At 65.2% G+C, this 15044-nt stretch overlaps 1 protein-coding gene across 8 annotated transcripts in view; it reads right to left on the reverse strand.

The window, feature by feature from the left end:
* Nucleotides 1–543: 543 nt before the first annotated feature.
* Nucleotides 544–15044, reverse strand: part of NBEA (neurobeachin) — a 449525-nt gene continuing 435024 nt past the window's right edge. For 6 of the 8 annotated variants that reach the window (XM_036011183.1, XM_028526291.2, XM_036011184.1 and 3 more), the window contains 8 exons: nt 14500–14692; nt 12695–12766; nt 10836–10991; nt 10281–10451; nt 5539–5640; nt 4669–4865; nt 3797–3948; nt 544–2299 (listed from right to left, as the gene is read on the reverse strand). In XM_036011183.1, coding sequence (XP_035867076.1) covers nt 2209–2299; nt 3797–3948; nt 4669–4865; nt 5539–5640; nt 10281–10451; nt 10836–10991; nt 12695–12766; nt 14500–14692 — 1134 coding nt within the window. In that variant the 3' untranslated portion in view covers nt 544–2208. The remainder of the gene's footprint in view (nt 2300–3796; nt 3949–4668; nt 4866–5538; nt 5641–10280; nt 10452–10835; nt 10992–12694; nt 12767–14499; nt 14693–15044) is intronic. The other 2 variants (XM_036011188.1, XM_036011187.1) reach the window with 1 other exon arrangement.

Consider the following 15044-nt stretch of genomic DNA (forward strand, 5'->3'; position numbering starts at 1 on the left):
GGTGGGCACGGCGGAGAGCAGTGGGGTGTTCTGGGGCTGCAGCCGGCCGTGCCCTTCCCGTCCTGGGAACGCAGGGGCCGGCCCGCTGGGGTGGCTGCTCCGTCGCCCACAGTGACGAGAGTCACAGGCGCCCTTCTGCTGGTCCCGCCGTCCGGCCTTCGCCTGAGCCCCTCCTGCGCAAAACTCCGGAAAGTGTGGCTCCAGTGAAAACAGCATTATCTGACGACACTCGTGTAACGAGCAGCCACAGCCTCCCCCACCACCTGCACCTCGTTCCCCTGAGAACCAGCGGGAACAGCCCCGAAGTGGATCAGGGGGAGGAGACAGCAGGGGCGGCTCCCCTCCGCCTCCGGGGCCAGGTCCCCGCCCCAGGGTCAGGCCGCGCGGCTCCGGTTCCAGCCGCCGACAGACGCTCGTGGGGCGCCAATGGCCCTGCAGCCCTGCGGGCTTTTGCACGCCGACACACTCATTTTGCACACCCATGTGATGACAGCACGAGGGCTGCGTGTGTGTGAGGGGTCCGATGAACGGTGCGGCAGTCAGTGAATTCTTTGCATATTTTATTTTTCGTGTTTTTGATTTCCAACTCACACACATCTGGCATATTTTACATCTTTGCAATAAAACATGGTTACAATAGCTTAAGGAATTTATATTTCCAAAATAGTTCACCATGATCTCGGATGACACGGACTTGTCTTCCTGATGTTCAGCGACGCCCCGATTCTAAGCTACGAACTCAAGATGCTGCTCACAGCCTGGCGACGGGAGACGGGGCCGCGCGCCGGCTCCCGGGGCTTCAGAGTCTCATAGATACGGACGACAGTGGGGAAGGGGTTCGGTGCTAAAACTTACGAGGTGAGGAACGGAGGAATAATCACGTCAATAAATAATGATATGTTTCTGGTGCAAAGTGCCAACAGAAAGAACCCATTATCTTGTTGAATCTTTTTAAATAAATCACCGCGGGTGAGTGTGGATCCCGAGAAAGTTACATTCCTGGAACATGCCTCATAGCCCTACCGACACACTATGTACATCTATGACGATACGGTCACCAAACATACGGGGAAGGAACAGAAACCAGCGTGTACACCCCTGGGCGTGCGGCTCGTCGGCGCGGTGCGCGGACGACCGTTTGACGGCCGTCGTGGGACGTCGTGGGAGGCGAGGTGCCTGCGGCTAAGGGTGGGCTTCCGGTGCGAGCCCCCGGGGACCTGGGGGAGAGCGTCAGCTACTGGAACACGAGCGTCCCACCCGTGATGAGAGAAACTACGCGGCTCGAGAACCGGAGAGAAAAACCAAACGGGGGCAACAACGACGGAGGAGGAGCCTCGGAGACCCTCCCGGCTGGGGCGCACGGGGCCGCGGAGGGCTCCGGAAGGAACGCCCGGGGCGGGGACGGCGTCGCCGTGGAGCGGGGGGCGGGGCCCCGTCTGCACGGAGAGGCCCAGACCGCACCCTGGGGTGGGGGGGCTCTCCCGCTGCGCCTCCAAACCGCCGAGGGCGGGGCTGCGTGTTCTGTGTGTGAAGTACCCAAAACGGCAGGTAATGGCTTCGTATCCAGATGCTTTATGGGCAAATTTCACTTAGAAGGGTTGAATTTAGATTAAAAAGTGCAAACCATATTTGGGTGCAAATGTCGAAAACCCCCGACTGAGCCCAGACGCGGCCCCTCGCGGCAGCCCTCCGCGGCCCCCCGCTGCGCCGCGGCGCGGGACGCACCGGTCCCACCACCGAGGCCGCAGGACCAGAGAACATGCAGGTTGTAGCTCGACAACAAAATTAAGAAACTTTGTTTATACAAGGTTTTACTTTTACAAAAGTATCCCTTTAAATAAGATGCATCTGATGTACAAAGTATCAAACATGTTTTTCTCAGCTTGAAAAGAGGCTGGAGACGGGGGCGGGGCAGGCTCCGAGCGCCGGCTCCGGGGCCGCGGCGCGCGGCGTCCGCAGAAGCGTCCGGTCCCACCGCGTCTGCGCGACGCACGCCGGTCTCTGGAATGACCACCACACGTTTCCTGGGTCGCGTAGTTTGCGTGACAGAAGCTTGCCGGCAGCAGCTGGGCTTCGGCGGCGAGGAGGGCACGGAGGGCGAGGAGCCGGCCCGCGGAGGGGGAGGGCGGGTGCACAGACGGGGGAGGGGCGGCTTCCGCCCGGACGCTGCCGTTCCTGCGCTTGTGCTCTCGGCGCGGCCCGCGGCCGTCAGTACCGGTTCTGGTGCTCGTAGTGCCACCGGTTGAAATCGATGTTGAAAGCCACGATGCTCCCGGAGGCCATGCCGGTGATGAGCGTCCTGGACGGGCAGAGAGAGGGAGCGAGTCAGCCCCGCACGCTGCCCCCCCCCCCCCCCCCCGCCATGCCCCGTGTCGCCCAGCTGTCGGCCGGACGCCGACACGGTATCAGGCCCGCGCGTCAGGGAGTGCGCGCCCTCGGTGTTTGTGACTCGTGGGCGTGCGTGACGGTTCCCACCGGAAGGTTAGGGGGCACGGAAACAGTTGAAACGGGGCGTGAGAGCGTCTCGGTGTCTCACGGACACGGAGGGGGGCCTGGCCGGGGCTTCCCTCGCCTCGCGGGTGAGCCGGCTGCTCCTGGGACTCGGCGCGGCCCTGCCCTGCGAGGGGCCCTGCTCCCCCCCACCCCCAGCCAGGTCGGCCCCCCTGCGCCTGCCCCGCGCAGACAGCTGGCAGGGTTATCTGAGTGCCATGGGGTGGGCGGCCCGTGTCCCCGCTCTCCGAGGGCAGCAGCAGGCGCGAGAACGGGGGCTCTGTCGCTCGTGGACACGGATCATTTCCGACTCTGCAGCGCCCCCGTGCACCCGGTGAGCGGCTACTGCTCGCGCGAGAGCGCGGACCGCCGCAGAGCCGCATGACGACCGCTCGCACTGTCCCCGTGAACAGGCTCCGTGGCAGACGGACGCCCCCCTCCCCCCCCAACGGCGGAGCTGGGCTGCCCCACGCTCCTTGGCCCCTTCCCTGCGCCGCAGCGGCTCCATCGGACTGACGGCAGGAGCCTGGACCCCCCAGCGTTTTAAGGACCCGTAGCCTCACAAAGACATGCGCACAGCTGAGAAAAGCTGGCTAATAAGCGTTTCCCTTTTTCCTGTTAAGTACAGGGTGGGGCAAACATTGTTCGCGTGGAAAATAGCACGAGAATAAAGAATAACATGAGAATAAGCTGTTTCGCATACTCACAACTATGAGCCTGCGTTTGCTCTACCAGATTGAACCTATGTAGTTTTATCTTTAAAACTTAGAAATTTTTAAGACTGTACATTCTAAATATTCTTTTCACTTTATAAAAAACCCAAAGGTGAAATTTTAGGAAACAGCAAGACCCTGCTGTGACCTGAGCACCAGGAAAGCCACGCTGATCAATCAACCCTCGCACCAGCCCTCCCGGGGAAAAGGCTGTGGCGTCTTGGGGAAGCAGAAAGCTCGGCCGAGCACCGTGACCGGGAAATGCGTGGGCGAGACCAGGCGGGCGGCCGGGGCCTGCGAGGGCAGAGGCCAGCCGTGGGGCCAGCAGGGCGTCGGGTGGACGTGCGCCTCTGGTGGGAGCTCCCCTGTGCCAGACACTCGCGTGGGAGGGGGTGGGGAGCTGACGGACACCAAGGTTCGGGTGCGTCTGTGTGGGCTGGCCCTGTCACGGCCGCCTCCCTCTCACCTGAACCCTCATCACATGCAGCACGGCCCCTCCCCCAGCTCCCCCTCAGCTGGGCTGGCGCCCCCCCCCCCCCACCCCCCACCTGGCCGAGGAAGCCCGGGGCCCGTGAGGCGAGGAGGCGGCTTACCTCTGGTCGTGGGACAGGTCCATGGCCCTAATGCCGGCGTCGCAGCCGGGGTAGATGTACAGCTGCTTGAAGTCGCAGGCCTGCCAGACCTCCACCACGCCGTTGTCCCCGCCCGTCACCAGGTTCTGGCCGTCGCTGCTCAGGAGGAGGGCCTTCGGAAAGGGCAGAGAACGGCCGTTTCCCCGTGTGTCCCCGGCGCCACGGCCACCACCGGCAGCACCTGGCGCAGCCCCTCGGGACCTGGTTTGCTGTTCGCCCCTTGCCCCTGTCTCCTGCAGCCCGACCTGCGGGCTTCCCGCGTGGAACCCCTCCGACTCAGTACGCCAGCAAAGCAGCGGGGGTCCCGAGGAGGAAGCCTGCGGTCTGGTTCAGGGGGGACTTGAGAATGAGCTAACACGGTGTTTTCCTAAGTCCTAGTCCCGAATCCTAACGAAGTGAGGACTTCTGGGACAAATGCGAAAAGCGTATTCCATTCACTCTAACAGCGCTGAGCCAGCAGCCACAGCCCACGTGTGAGTGAGGGCAATCTGGTGTGCGCGCCGCTTCGGCCAGGGGTCTGCAGACCAGGCGCCCTTCTAGGGAAGTCACTCCTGGTTCAGGGACGGCGCGGAGACACGCGTTTGTGCGCGGACTCGGAGGCACCCCTCCTCCCGGTCTCGCCCCGCCCACACGCCGCTGGGCCCTGCGGAGGCCACGCCCCCGCGCCCACTGCTGGGCTCCAGCGCTCTGCGGGTCTGCTCGGGAACCCTTCTGTGCGCGCTCACGCGCCTTGGAACCCGGCACGCTCGAGGGGCAGCCCGAGAGACTCCGTCACGAGCCGCTGAGAGAGGCCGGCGCCCCCCGGCCGGCGCCCCCGCGTCCGCGCAGCCTACCCGGGTGGAGTCGTTGATCTCCATCTGCGCCAGCAGCTTCCCGTTGATGCTGAAGTTGCTGAGCCGGCCGCGCTCGTAGTAGATGATGCAGTGGCCCTCGCTGGACACCGAGATCAGGCGCGGGGACGGGCAGTTCTCCGGCCCCTCCAGGGCGCGCAGCAGGTCCCCGGTGATGGTGTGCACGAGGCAGGGGCCCTCTGTGGGGAGGGCGGGGGACACGTCACACGTCAGCTCCCACAGACCCCCGCCCGCGCCCGGGGCCCACGGGGAGCGTGTGGAAGGAGGCAGGACAGCGGGCAGGAGCGTGCCGGTGAGGCCCGGCACCCATGCCGCCTTCACCCGGGGCCCAAACGGAGCCAAGAGGAGCGCGTACCTGCCACGCCCTCTGCGCCTGGGCGGAGCCCGGCCTCTCCCCCACGCCCCGGGCACAGGACCCAGGTCACCGCTCGGGTGAGAACGGAAGACTGCATGCCCCAAAGTTCTTTCATGATGTGTTTTTAAAAGTATCTTCTTGAAATTTGAGCAGAATCATTAAAACAAGTGCTGGTTTTGTTTAGTAGATGGAAATCCTGACGTCGGGTCCCCTAATCACACTGCTCTCAAACAACGAGTTCCACCTTTTCTGCAGAAACGCCTGCCTGCGAGGGTCGGGCGGCAGGAACTCCTGCCCTCAGGGGAGCAGCGGGGGGCGGGGGAGGGACACGGGGGGCGGCTTATCCCGCGGGTGGTTCCCCGTAGGAACCGTGTCGAGGACACGAACGGTTCGCCCATCAAACCCCCAGAACGCCCCAGGGAACGGGGTCTCCACGAGGCGCCGGGGGACTAGGCGCGGCCGGGAGAGACCCGGGTGGGGGAAGGGTGTCCTCTGACCTTTAGCACCGCTGATCACAAGGCCCAGCTCCGCGCAGACAGACACGCAGACGACTTCGTGGTCGTGGCCCGTGAGGACGGCCCTGGGCGCCGGGTAGTCACCTGTGGGGGACAGTGCCGTGAGCAGCCTCCGGCGGGAGCTGCCCGTCACCCCCACCGCGCCCACCGGCCCACCGTCCCCGCGGCCCGGGCTGCATGCGCCCCTCTGCCACCGCCGCCGCGGGCGCCTCGGCCACGGGAGAGCCCCGCAAAGATGGTGCGCTCGCCCCCTGACGTGGGGCGGCTGCTCCTGTGCTCCTGGTCACGGGCACAAGACACGCGCCGAGCCCGCCAGGGCGTTTCCGTGCCGCACGGCACCAGTGGCGATGCTGCCGGGTGAGGGCGTCGCTGTTCGCAGCCCCGGTCCCCGCCCGGAGGCCCGGGCCCTGCGGGGCTGCACGGGCTGCACCGGCCGTGGGTCTGCACCGCGGCTGTCCGCACTGCAGCCCGTGCCGGGCCGGTTGGCGACGACCCTCGGCAGGCCGGGGCTTCAGAAGGAGACTTCACAGGACAACCCCAGCTCAGGAGCCGCCGGCCTGCGGGCCGCGGGCGCTCCGGCCACGGGGTCCTCCCAAACCCGGAACAGACACCCTGAGCGGCTGGCCGGCGCCCCCCACGCCGAGGGGCCCTCCGGCGGCGAGCGGCGTGGCCACTCTGGGGGGGTGTGTGTGGTGGCCCCTGGGGTGGACGGGCCTGAAACGCATCTCCTGCCGCCGATCTCTGCCCCACTTCCGGGCGGTTCCAGCCGACCCGGGTGCCCGACTTCTGTCTGTCTGTCCGTCCGTCCGGGGCGTGCTGTGGGGCGGGCGCCGCAGGTCTGTCTCTGCAGCGAGCGGGCGTTCCCTGCAGGGGAGCCGCTGGGCGCGCGTGCAATACAGTCCCCTCGCTGCACGCTGCACGCTGCTCGCGCTGTGGGGCGCGGCTGCCGCTGCTCCTGCGAGGGGCGGGGACTCCGCCCGCGGCTGCCGCTCCCCAGAGCCCTCCGCGGGGCCCCGCACCCCGGGAGCTGCGGCTACGGCCTGGAGGGGAAACGCTACCGAAAACTTCAGGCTTCAGGTGTGCGCCTGGATGACACTCTAACCTCTCTTCCTCACCAGTTACAGCAAAGATAAAAATTTCACTTCAGTGTGAAAAACTACGCCCCGGCCATTCTCAGTGGAAGTCCACTTCACCGAGTCAGCGCTCCCTCAGCAGGGCTCACGGGCCCGGGAGCCCCTCCGTGCTGGGGGGCAGGTCGGCCCTTGAGGCGGGGCCCCGCGCCGGGGGCTCCAGGACGCGCTGCCCGGACGGACTCCCTCCGCGCTGGCACATGCTTCTCGGGGGGCGGCTTGCACACAGCCGTCGCGCCTCCCTTCGCTTTCAGAAGCCGGTCGTTCACAAGGTAATTGCGCAGCCGATCTCTGTGCCGATGCACAAGGTTAGAAGGTGTCATTTCTCCTCGTGGCCGCCCCCCCCCAGCCCAGGGAGCGCACAGCACCGCCGGCCACGCCAGGGCCCGTCCTCACACCTCGGCGTCCAGGGCACCACCCTCTGGAGCGAGAGCTCCGCGACTCCCGCCGCTGCGCACGCGGCTTCGCCCGGCCGCCGCGTCCACCGCGTCTCTCCGCGGCGCTCGCCGCGGGCCTGGCTTTCTCTGGGCGGCCCCGTCCGCACGGGGTGCCCGCGGCCCTGTCGCCTGGTCCCTCGGAGAGCTGCATCTGCCGCCAGCCAGGCACCCGGCTCTCCCCCCTCCGGCCTGCCGACGCCCCCGCCCCGCCCCGCCCCCCGCACACCCGCCCGTCTCGGTCTCCCCAGAAACCGCTCGCACGCCTGTGTGCGTTTTCTCAGACGCAGCAGCGTGGACCCTGCGGTGGAGGCAGCTCGGCCGTGGCCGGAGTGCGTGTGGGGGCGGGGCGGGCAGCCCACGGCGGCGGGCCCTCTGTCACGGCGTGCTGCGCTGCGGTGAGACGCCGGCGGGGGGTCGCCCCTGGCTGCCGCCGTCCTGGGTGCGTCTGAAACGCACTTGCGGGATTATGAGACTACCCTTCAGAGGTGTGCTGGGCTCCCGGGGGGGAATAAAAATTAAGGATTGATGAGATTTTACATGGAATATCACCCTTAATCTTTCCGAGTGGTTATAACTGTGTCTCGGGGAGACTGGCGAACTGAAGGGCACTGAAGTCATTACGGGGGTGATGAGGTCTCTGAGCGAAGGAGCCCCTCAGACCCCCTCCTTGTGGGCTACGGGGGGGGGGGGGGGGGGGGAAAAGCAACACAGCCCCGTTGCAGAGAACTGAAAAAAATGCAAAGCTTTAAGATATTCGTTACATGTGTAATCAATTTTCCATTAGGGATAAGTTTCCCAAGGCCTGCATCTGGCTTCCCAAGTTTAAACACTGTCTTTCCCGTCACAGTCTCCCCGACGCGGGCCCTTGGCAGAAGGTAACTGCGGGGAAGCGTTTGGGCCCCTCCGAGCGGCCCCCCCCCCCCGCACACGGGAGGGAAGGGAACGGAACGCTCCTCTGGGGTCTGTGGCGGGGGCCTGCGGCCGGCGGGGCCCATTTCCTGTGTCCCATGTTGCTGCCGCCAGGGACGGAGGTCACCCACTCCGGCCGTCGTCTGAGCCCTGGGAACCTGCTGTCAGCAAGTGCCGCCCCGCTTGATGGACGCGGCTGAGGGTCAGAGGGCAGGGGAGGGGCCGGGAGCCCGCCCCCGCGCCCGACCCCAGGCCTCCCCAGACGCAGGCGGGCAGCGCCCCCGGGACAGAGTGGCTGTGCCAGAAGGACGCAGGGCCGCACCCCGATGCAGATGCAGACACACCCACGGGCCCGCGGCCGGAAACTCCGGAGGACACGCTCCTCACAGACGGACTCCGTCTCGCCGCTGCCAGCGTCCTTGCCGCGCTTCCCGGGCGGGGACAGGACAGGCACCCGGGCTTCCGAGGCGGCACCCTCCACACAGAAGCGACGGGAGAGCTCTTTGTGGGGTGGGGGGGGCAGGTGGCTACGCTCTTAGGGAACTGATCCCAGCGGAGGTTCCTCATGGCCCGCATTCTCCACCACGTTCCGGGCGGGCGGACGCACACAGGGGCTCTGGTCCGGTGACTCGGGGCGCAGCCGGGGCTTCAGTCCACGGGTGCTGCCGTGGCCTCGCTCCTCCGACGCCAGGATTCGCTTTAGAAGTGGCGGTAGACCGTGCCGGGAGAGCTCGGAAGGACGGGTCGGCGTGGCGGCGCCTGGGGCTGTGGGGCTGGGCTCTCATCGCTCGAGACTTGCTCCGAAGAAGCGAAACACGACAAGCACAGAGCCACGTCCGGTGCGCGACGCCTGCAGGTCCGTGGGTCTGACCGGAAAGACGGGCAGTGCGTCCTCTCTCCGGGTTTCCCGCCGCTGTGGCCTCGGAAACCTGCTGTGTGTGTCAGCCGGCGCCCGCACAGCGCCTGCCCCCGCGGGGTGCACTGCAGTCACACCGGCAGAGGCAGCGGGCTCCGAGCCCAGGCCCCTCGCCCGTGGGGGGAATGGTGGCATTGGAAGCAGCTGCACGTGACGGAGCTGTCAGGTCCGCTGTCAGGTCTGCGGGTCGATGGGGTCGGGGCCCTGGGGAGCCCCCGGGGACAGCATCGATCCTCCCAGAGAACAGCAATGGGCTCGGGGGCACTCGGCCACGTCCCAGACACCTGCCCGCCGGAAATCCAATCTCTGGGAGCACAGACAGCCTCGCGGCCGCCCTCCTTCCCCGAGGGGCGGCTCCCATCAGAGTGCGCTCGCTCATCCCTCTCCCCCCGGGTCGGTCCGTGTTCCTCGGGAAGAGCCTGCTGCCGTGGAAGCTGCTGTCCCTGCACTGGCCACCCGGCCAGCGGGCCAGGGCCTCGGCTGCTCTGTGGGGGCCGTTCCCATGTCCGCAGCCACGGTTTGGAAGAGACACGGCGGTTCTCAGTGTCGGAAACCCTACGGATGAGGCAGCCCCTTGGGCGCCGCGCCGGGCAGCGTCTGCTTGGTTCTCTCGGGTCCGAGACTCTCTGTGGTCGTCTGTTCGCGAGGGGACGCTTGCTGTCTCGGTCACACACGCATTGACATGGTCACATAGTCAGAATAAACTTTTTTGACGTGTTTAACTTTGTCACTACAATATGTCTGACACAGTAACACCATGAGTTTTTCCACACCTAAAAAATCCACCCACGTTACTTATTTTTTCTCTGAGGTACTAGTAGAGCTCCCCACTAAACAGTAAAGACAATGTGGAAAAAAGGCATAGACACACGAGCGTGGGCAGGAGTGGGTCGAACTGCCAGCCACCGGTGCCTGAGAGAGAAACTGCTAATACGGGAATGAAGTACCGACAGTAAGAAGACACCCGCGTCCATTTTCTCGCCTTTCCCGGGCTGCGCTGAGGGGTTCCCGGTCATCGGCAAACGACTGGGGGGGGGGGGGCAGGTAGCCTCTCTCCTGCGGGTGAACCCGGGAAGCCCAGCGGAGGGGCATCTGCCCGGGGGGCGGGCCCACGCGGGGTTCCAGGCCCGGTGGACGCTGCGGCCCGCGTGGGCGGCGAGGGCAGGCGGCTGTGCGGAGGGCCCGGACCCCCGCTCTCGCTGACACTCGGAACGCAGCTCCCTCCGGCGGAACTTTTTGCCAGTGACGCTTGGAGTTTTAAACTGGCCCCACCCTGGGAGCGGGGCGTGGCCTGCGGCGCCGGGGGCGGCGCGGGGGGCGGGCGGTACTCACTGCTGTTGGGGTTGTCCCCGATGATGTGGTGCCGGCCGCTCCAGTACCACAGCAGCAGCGTGGCGTCGCGCGAGCCCGACACGATGTAGCAGTCCCCGCCGATGTAGGACTCCGACCGGGCCAGGCACGTGACCACGTCCCAGTGGCCGAACACGATCTGCGTCAGCTTCCCTGCGGGCGGAGATGGGCGTGAGGGCCTCCTTGCAGCCCCCCGGCTCCCCCCCCGCCCCGCAGCGGGACCCCGCGGCCGGGGCCGTGAGGGGTCGCAGGCCTGGCTGCAGACCGGCTTCCCGGGCTGCTCCCGAAACACGCCCCCGGCCGCTGCTCGGGCTTTCCAAGGGAGAACCGACAGGCACCAGAAGGGTGACTGGGTTTGCTCGGGCCGGAGGAGGCGGAGCTTCAGGGTCTGCTCCTCGGTTTCCCCGGGGGAGGAGGCGGCAGGGCCCCGGGTCCCGGGGCTCCGCTGAGCTCAGAGTGGGCGGGTGGCGGCTCTCCACTCGCCACGGACGCGGTCTCAGACCGCGGCCCCCACGACAGAAACGCCCCACTGCCCACCTGTCTCCGTGGAGTACACGCGGAAGCTCTTGTCCCAGAAGCCGCAGACCAGCACGTAGCGGTTGTCGGCCGTGACCACGAAGCAGTGCGCGTTGATCTGGATGCTCTGGTCCACCAGGTCCGTGATCTGCCGCTTGCCGACCCCCGAGTTGTTGGCTGCGCGTGAGCACAAGGGGGTGTGAGGACCACCGTCACACGCGTCTCATCGAGCATTTACGGGGGGGGGGGGGAGATGCTTTTGTGCCTCGTTTGCGTAAAAACGGGCTCTTTAAGGCTGTAAGGTTGTTGAGACTTTAACGTGTGCCCAATGAGAAAGAAGTACAAACGCTCTCAGCGGCAGGGATGCACTAGAACCTGTGTGACCCACTTAAAGCCGCCGTACACGCATGTAAGTTCCGCCTCCACCAGTAAGCGCGCGCGAGGCGAGCCGCTCCAGGCCGTGACTCTGAAGCGGCGAAGCTCGGAGCGCGGTTCGCGCCGGGCGAGTCCGGCGGCGGCGAGTGGCCGCAGTGCGGCGCGGGCTGTGCTGCGTGAGGGGAGACATCTCCCCACGTGCCCCACCGGTGGCCTTCACAATTCCCGTGGAAAGGAGGGGGCGGGGATGGGAGGGGCGGGGGCAGCCCGCAGGGAGCTGGGGGTCAGCCACCTTCGAGACCCACGCCGTCAACAAACAGAAGGCCTTCCCAGAGGTGGCGGGGGGCGGCAGGGGAGTGGGGGGAGGGGCGGGGATGCCGGCACCGGCAGAGCCGCGTGCAGCCAGGCTGATTTCCCCGGGGCCGTCTGCCCGCCGCCCGGCCCTGGCGCCCGCGCCCTTCCAGGCGGAGTCCCCGCCGAATTCCTAAACAGAGAGCGCACACACGCAGGATCATGGTCCCTGACGCCAGCACAGGCCCGGCTACTGTGCGCGGCCGTGGGACACTGGGATAATCGTCCCTGGAGGCGGTGAACGATGAAAACTCATACAAGAATCGTGGCAAACAAGAGGGAAATGAAAGGTTCTGAGTCACTCAAGAGTGATGCAAATTATAGATACGTAAAACTGCGTGATTGGCCTTCATTCGTTAGAACACAGGCATTAATTTCCCCGTGGACCCGTCTGTGGGCACGTGACCTCGTCGACCTTCCCTGGGCAGAGGCGCAGCTGGACCGCAAACCCACTCCCCGCCCAAAACCTCCTGTCCTCCCGGAGACGGAGACGGAAAAAGGGCGAATCAGCCCGAGGAAAAAAAATACCACGCCTTGCACGTGACTTAAGAATTCCTCACAGAACTTCCACTGTCTTAAAGCTCAGCTCTCCGCACGACCCCACGGAGCAGGCAGGAGGGATGTGAGCGCTGCAGCCCGCCCCACAGGCTGGAGGCGCAGGCCTGGGTGGCGGACAGACGGGGGGGGGGGGGTCACTTGGGTGTCTGTGCACCTTCCGCAAGGAGTCCCAGCCCCCGTGTTTGTCACTCGTGTGGGACCTTTCATTTAAAAAGCTGGTATGCTCTTGTTAGTTTAAAAAAGGTTTTGGCCCCACTAAACCTTTTTAGGTCTCTAAAAAGGATGTTTTTCAGTACCAGTTTTCTCTGGTAATCTCTTTGAGCCCTCATGCATTTTAAGTAATGTGAGTCGTCACAGACAGTTGGGGCTGAAGAAGGCCCAGTCTGGAAACACTGTTCTGAGCCGGCCTGACCGAACACCCACGGGCCCCATCGCTGCGACCCCGGCCAGCTCTCGGCCAGCCAGCTGTGAGGCGCCGCACGGCTCTCTGACAGCGGTTTGACATTATCTGCACGTTACTTCTGTGCCAGAAAACGGATCGTTCAACCCTCCCTCGTGGTGACCGCCCCCGGGGGAGCCGAGGCGCCTCCGCGTACCGATGAGCGGGTCCATCTCGATGGGGAGGTGGTGGGCCTGGTCCAGGGAGTAGCCCGGGGCTCCGCGGAGGCCTGCGGGCGAAATCGGGAGAGAAGACCGCCGTTACACCCTCGGGGAAGAGGCGTGTCCTACTACGCGCTGTTTTATGTGATGGTACAGAGTGTGCCGCTGCTCAAACATTATCAGTGAATTATTGTAAGAATGACTCAGCCCACGACAGGTCTTTATAGATGGTCTTAAAAAGTCATCACAACAGAGACTGCTGGACAGAGTACTGCTGTCCTAACGACGAGGAAGAGCTGGGTGAGCCAGGGGGTCACACTTCTTGAACCGGAAAGAGGGCGGAGGTTGCCAGGCCCCCAGTGAGCCGGAAAGGTAGGGAGAGGTGGTGGGGGAGGGTGGGGGTGGGAGATGACCCTGGGTCACTGGGTGGGTGGGGCAGGTGAGGCGCCCACCCCCGGGCCGTCCCTCAGCAGTGGACAAGCCAGAGCTGGAGCCTCAGCCTCAGCCAGACCTTCCGCCCGAGGACAGACGTTCAGGGCTTGCCTGAGTCCACCAGCCATGGTTTTTTGCGTGTGGCCATGTAACATGTGATACTTCTGAACAGCCGCAAAGCAAAACTCAGTCCTCTCTAAGCTCCTGTCCACGTAAAACAGTTCCCGAGGCTGAGACTCGGTCCTGGGAACAACAGTCACAGTCAGGGCGGAGTGAAAGCAGGTTTGCAGTGGCGAACACTCGAACCAGAGCTAACTCCTGCATCACTATTCGTTAATGATTGTGTGATTTTCCACACCGACAACTGGGGTAAGTCTGCCTTTGTCCTGCCCCACAGGTTTGAAGGTGTGGGCGGCACCCTTCGGACGGAACGAAAGCAGTTCCATGTCGTGTTGGCCACCTCGCCCGAAGCCCCAGACAGGTGCATTAGAGGTGTTTGGGAGGAGCCGCTGCAAACGTCACTCTGTCTTTCAGAGCAACACAGAAACCGGCAGAACAGAGAATCCCCGTCAGGTGGCTGAGGCGTGCCGGATCGGGTCTAGAGATGTGAGTGGGGTGCTCCCGCCCCCTCCCGCCCTGACCGGACGCGGAGGACACTGCCTCTGTCCTCTGTTCTCACGCCCTAAGTGCAGCGCTAGTGCCTGGCTGGAGCCTGCAGGGTGGGCTGGGGGCGACCCCGGGAAGTCACTGAGGGTGTGTCTGCTCACGGCCACCCTCCCGGGGCACAGGGCTCCCTGACACGGGGCCCTCCCGCGACGTGCTGATGAAGTGCACAGCGGGAGAGCAACAGGGTGGGGGGACCACACCCAGGGAGCCCAGATTCAAGGTCGCTCTTGTTTAATATGGGGAAAACTGGGCTTCAAGTGTTTTATTGACTGATTTGAGGCAGAGAGAGAGAGACAGAGAGAGAGAGACAGAGAGAGAGGGAGATACACACACACACACACACACACACACACACAGACCGATTTGTTGCTGTACTCACACATCCACTGGTCGCCTCTCAAGTGTGCCTGACCGGGGATGGAACCCACAACCCTGGTGCACCAGGATGATGCTCTGGCCAGCGGAGCCGCCTGGCCAGGGCTGTTTGTTTTTCTGGGGGGCAGTGGCAGAGCGGGGGTGGGGGGAGGACCTGCTCCCTAGTGAGATACTCACTGAGGAGGGCTCACCCGAGCGCCCAGCACTGGGAGGCCCTGGGGCGGGCCACACCGGGGCCGTTATCAGACCCGGCGGTTATTTTCCTGAGGCTCCACGGTGGTGCCGGGCGGACGGGCCCGAGCAGCGCGTGGCTCGCGGGTGCACGTACCGACGGTGTTGTGCCACCGGTTCACCGCGAAGAGCCGGCTGCAGGTGACGGTCACCACCGCTGGGATGGTCAGGTGGGGCAGCGTGTTGGCGGCCACGTGGGTGACGGGGGAGTTGGACGGGAACTTCAGCACCATGATGACGTCCTGCTGCATCTGGTCCTTGAACATGAGCGGGCTCTGGGGCAGGAAGCACTGTGGGGCGGGGGGGGGGGGGCACAGGGGGGCAGTGTGGTTAGTGTGTGCCCTGGGAGGGCAGGCCCGGGCAGACGAGGTCAGCTGGGGCCCACGGGGAGCGCAGAGCCGTTGCGCCAGCTCCGGTGGGGGCGGCCGGCACAGTGGGCAGTGGGCAGGGCTCTGGCCGTCCCGGCCCAGTGGGGCGGCACCAAGTCCTTCACCAGCTCCGTGCAGGTGCCACCAGACCGCACCTCTCTGAGGGGAGCGAGCCTGTCGGGGTGTCCCCACGGCCAGTGAGCCCACAGGGTCTGCACAGTTACAACACCGGGCTGGTGGGGGACCGGCCACGTCAGTCACCCCGGCTGTTCAC

The sequence above is a fragment of the Phyllostomus discolor genome, chromosome 11, assembly GCF_004126475.2.
Source record: "Phyllostomus discolor isolate MPI-MPIP mPhyDis1 chromosome 11, mPhyDis1.pri.v3, whole genome shotgun sequence".
Classification (NCBI taxonomy): domain Eukaryota; kingdom Metazoa; phylum Chordata; class Mammalia; order Chiroptera; family Phyllostomidae; genus Phyllostomus; species Phyllostomus discolor.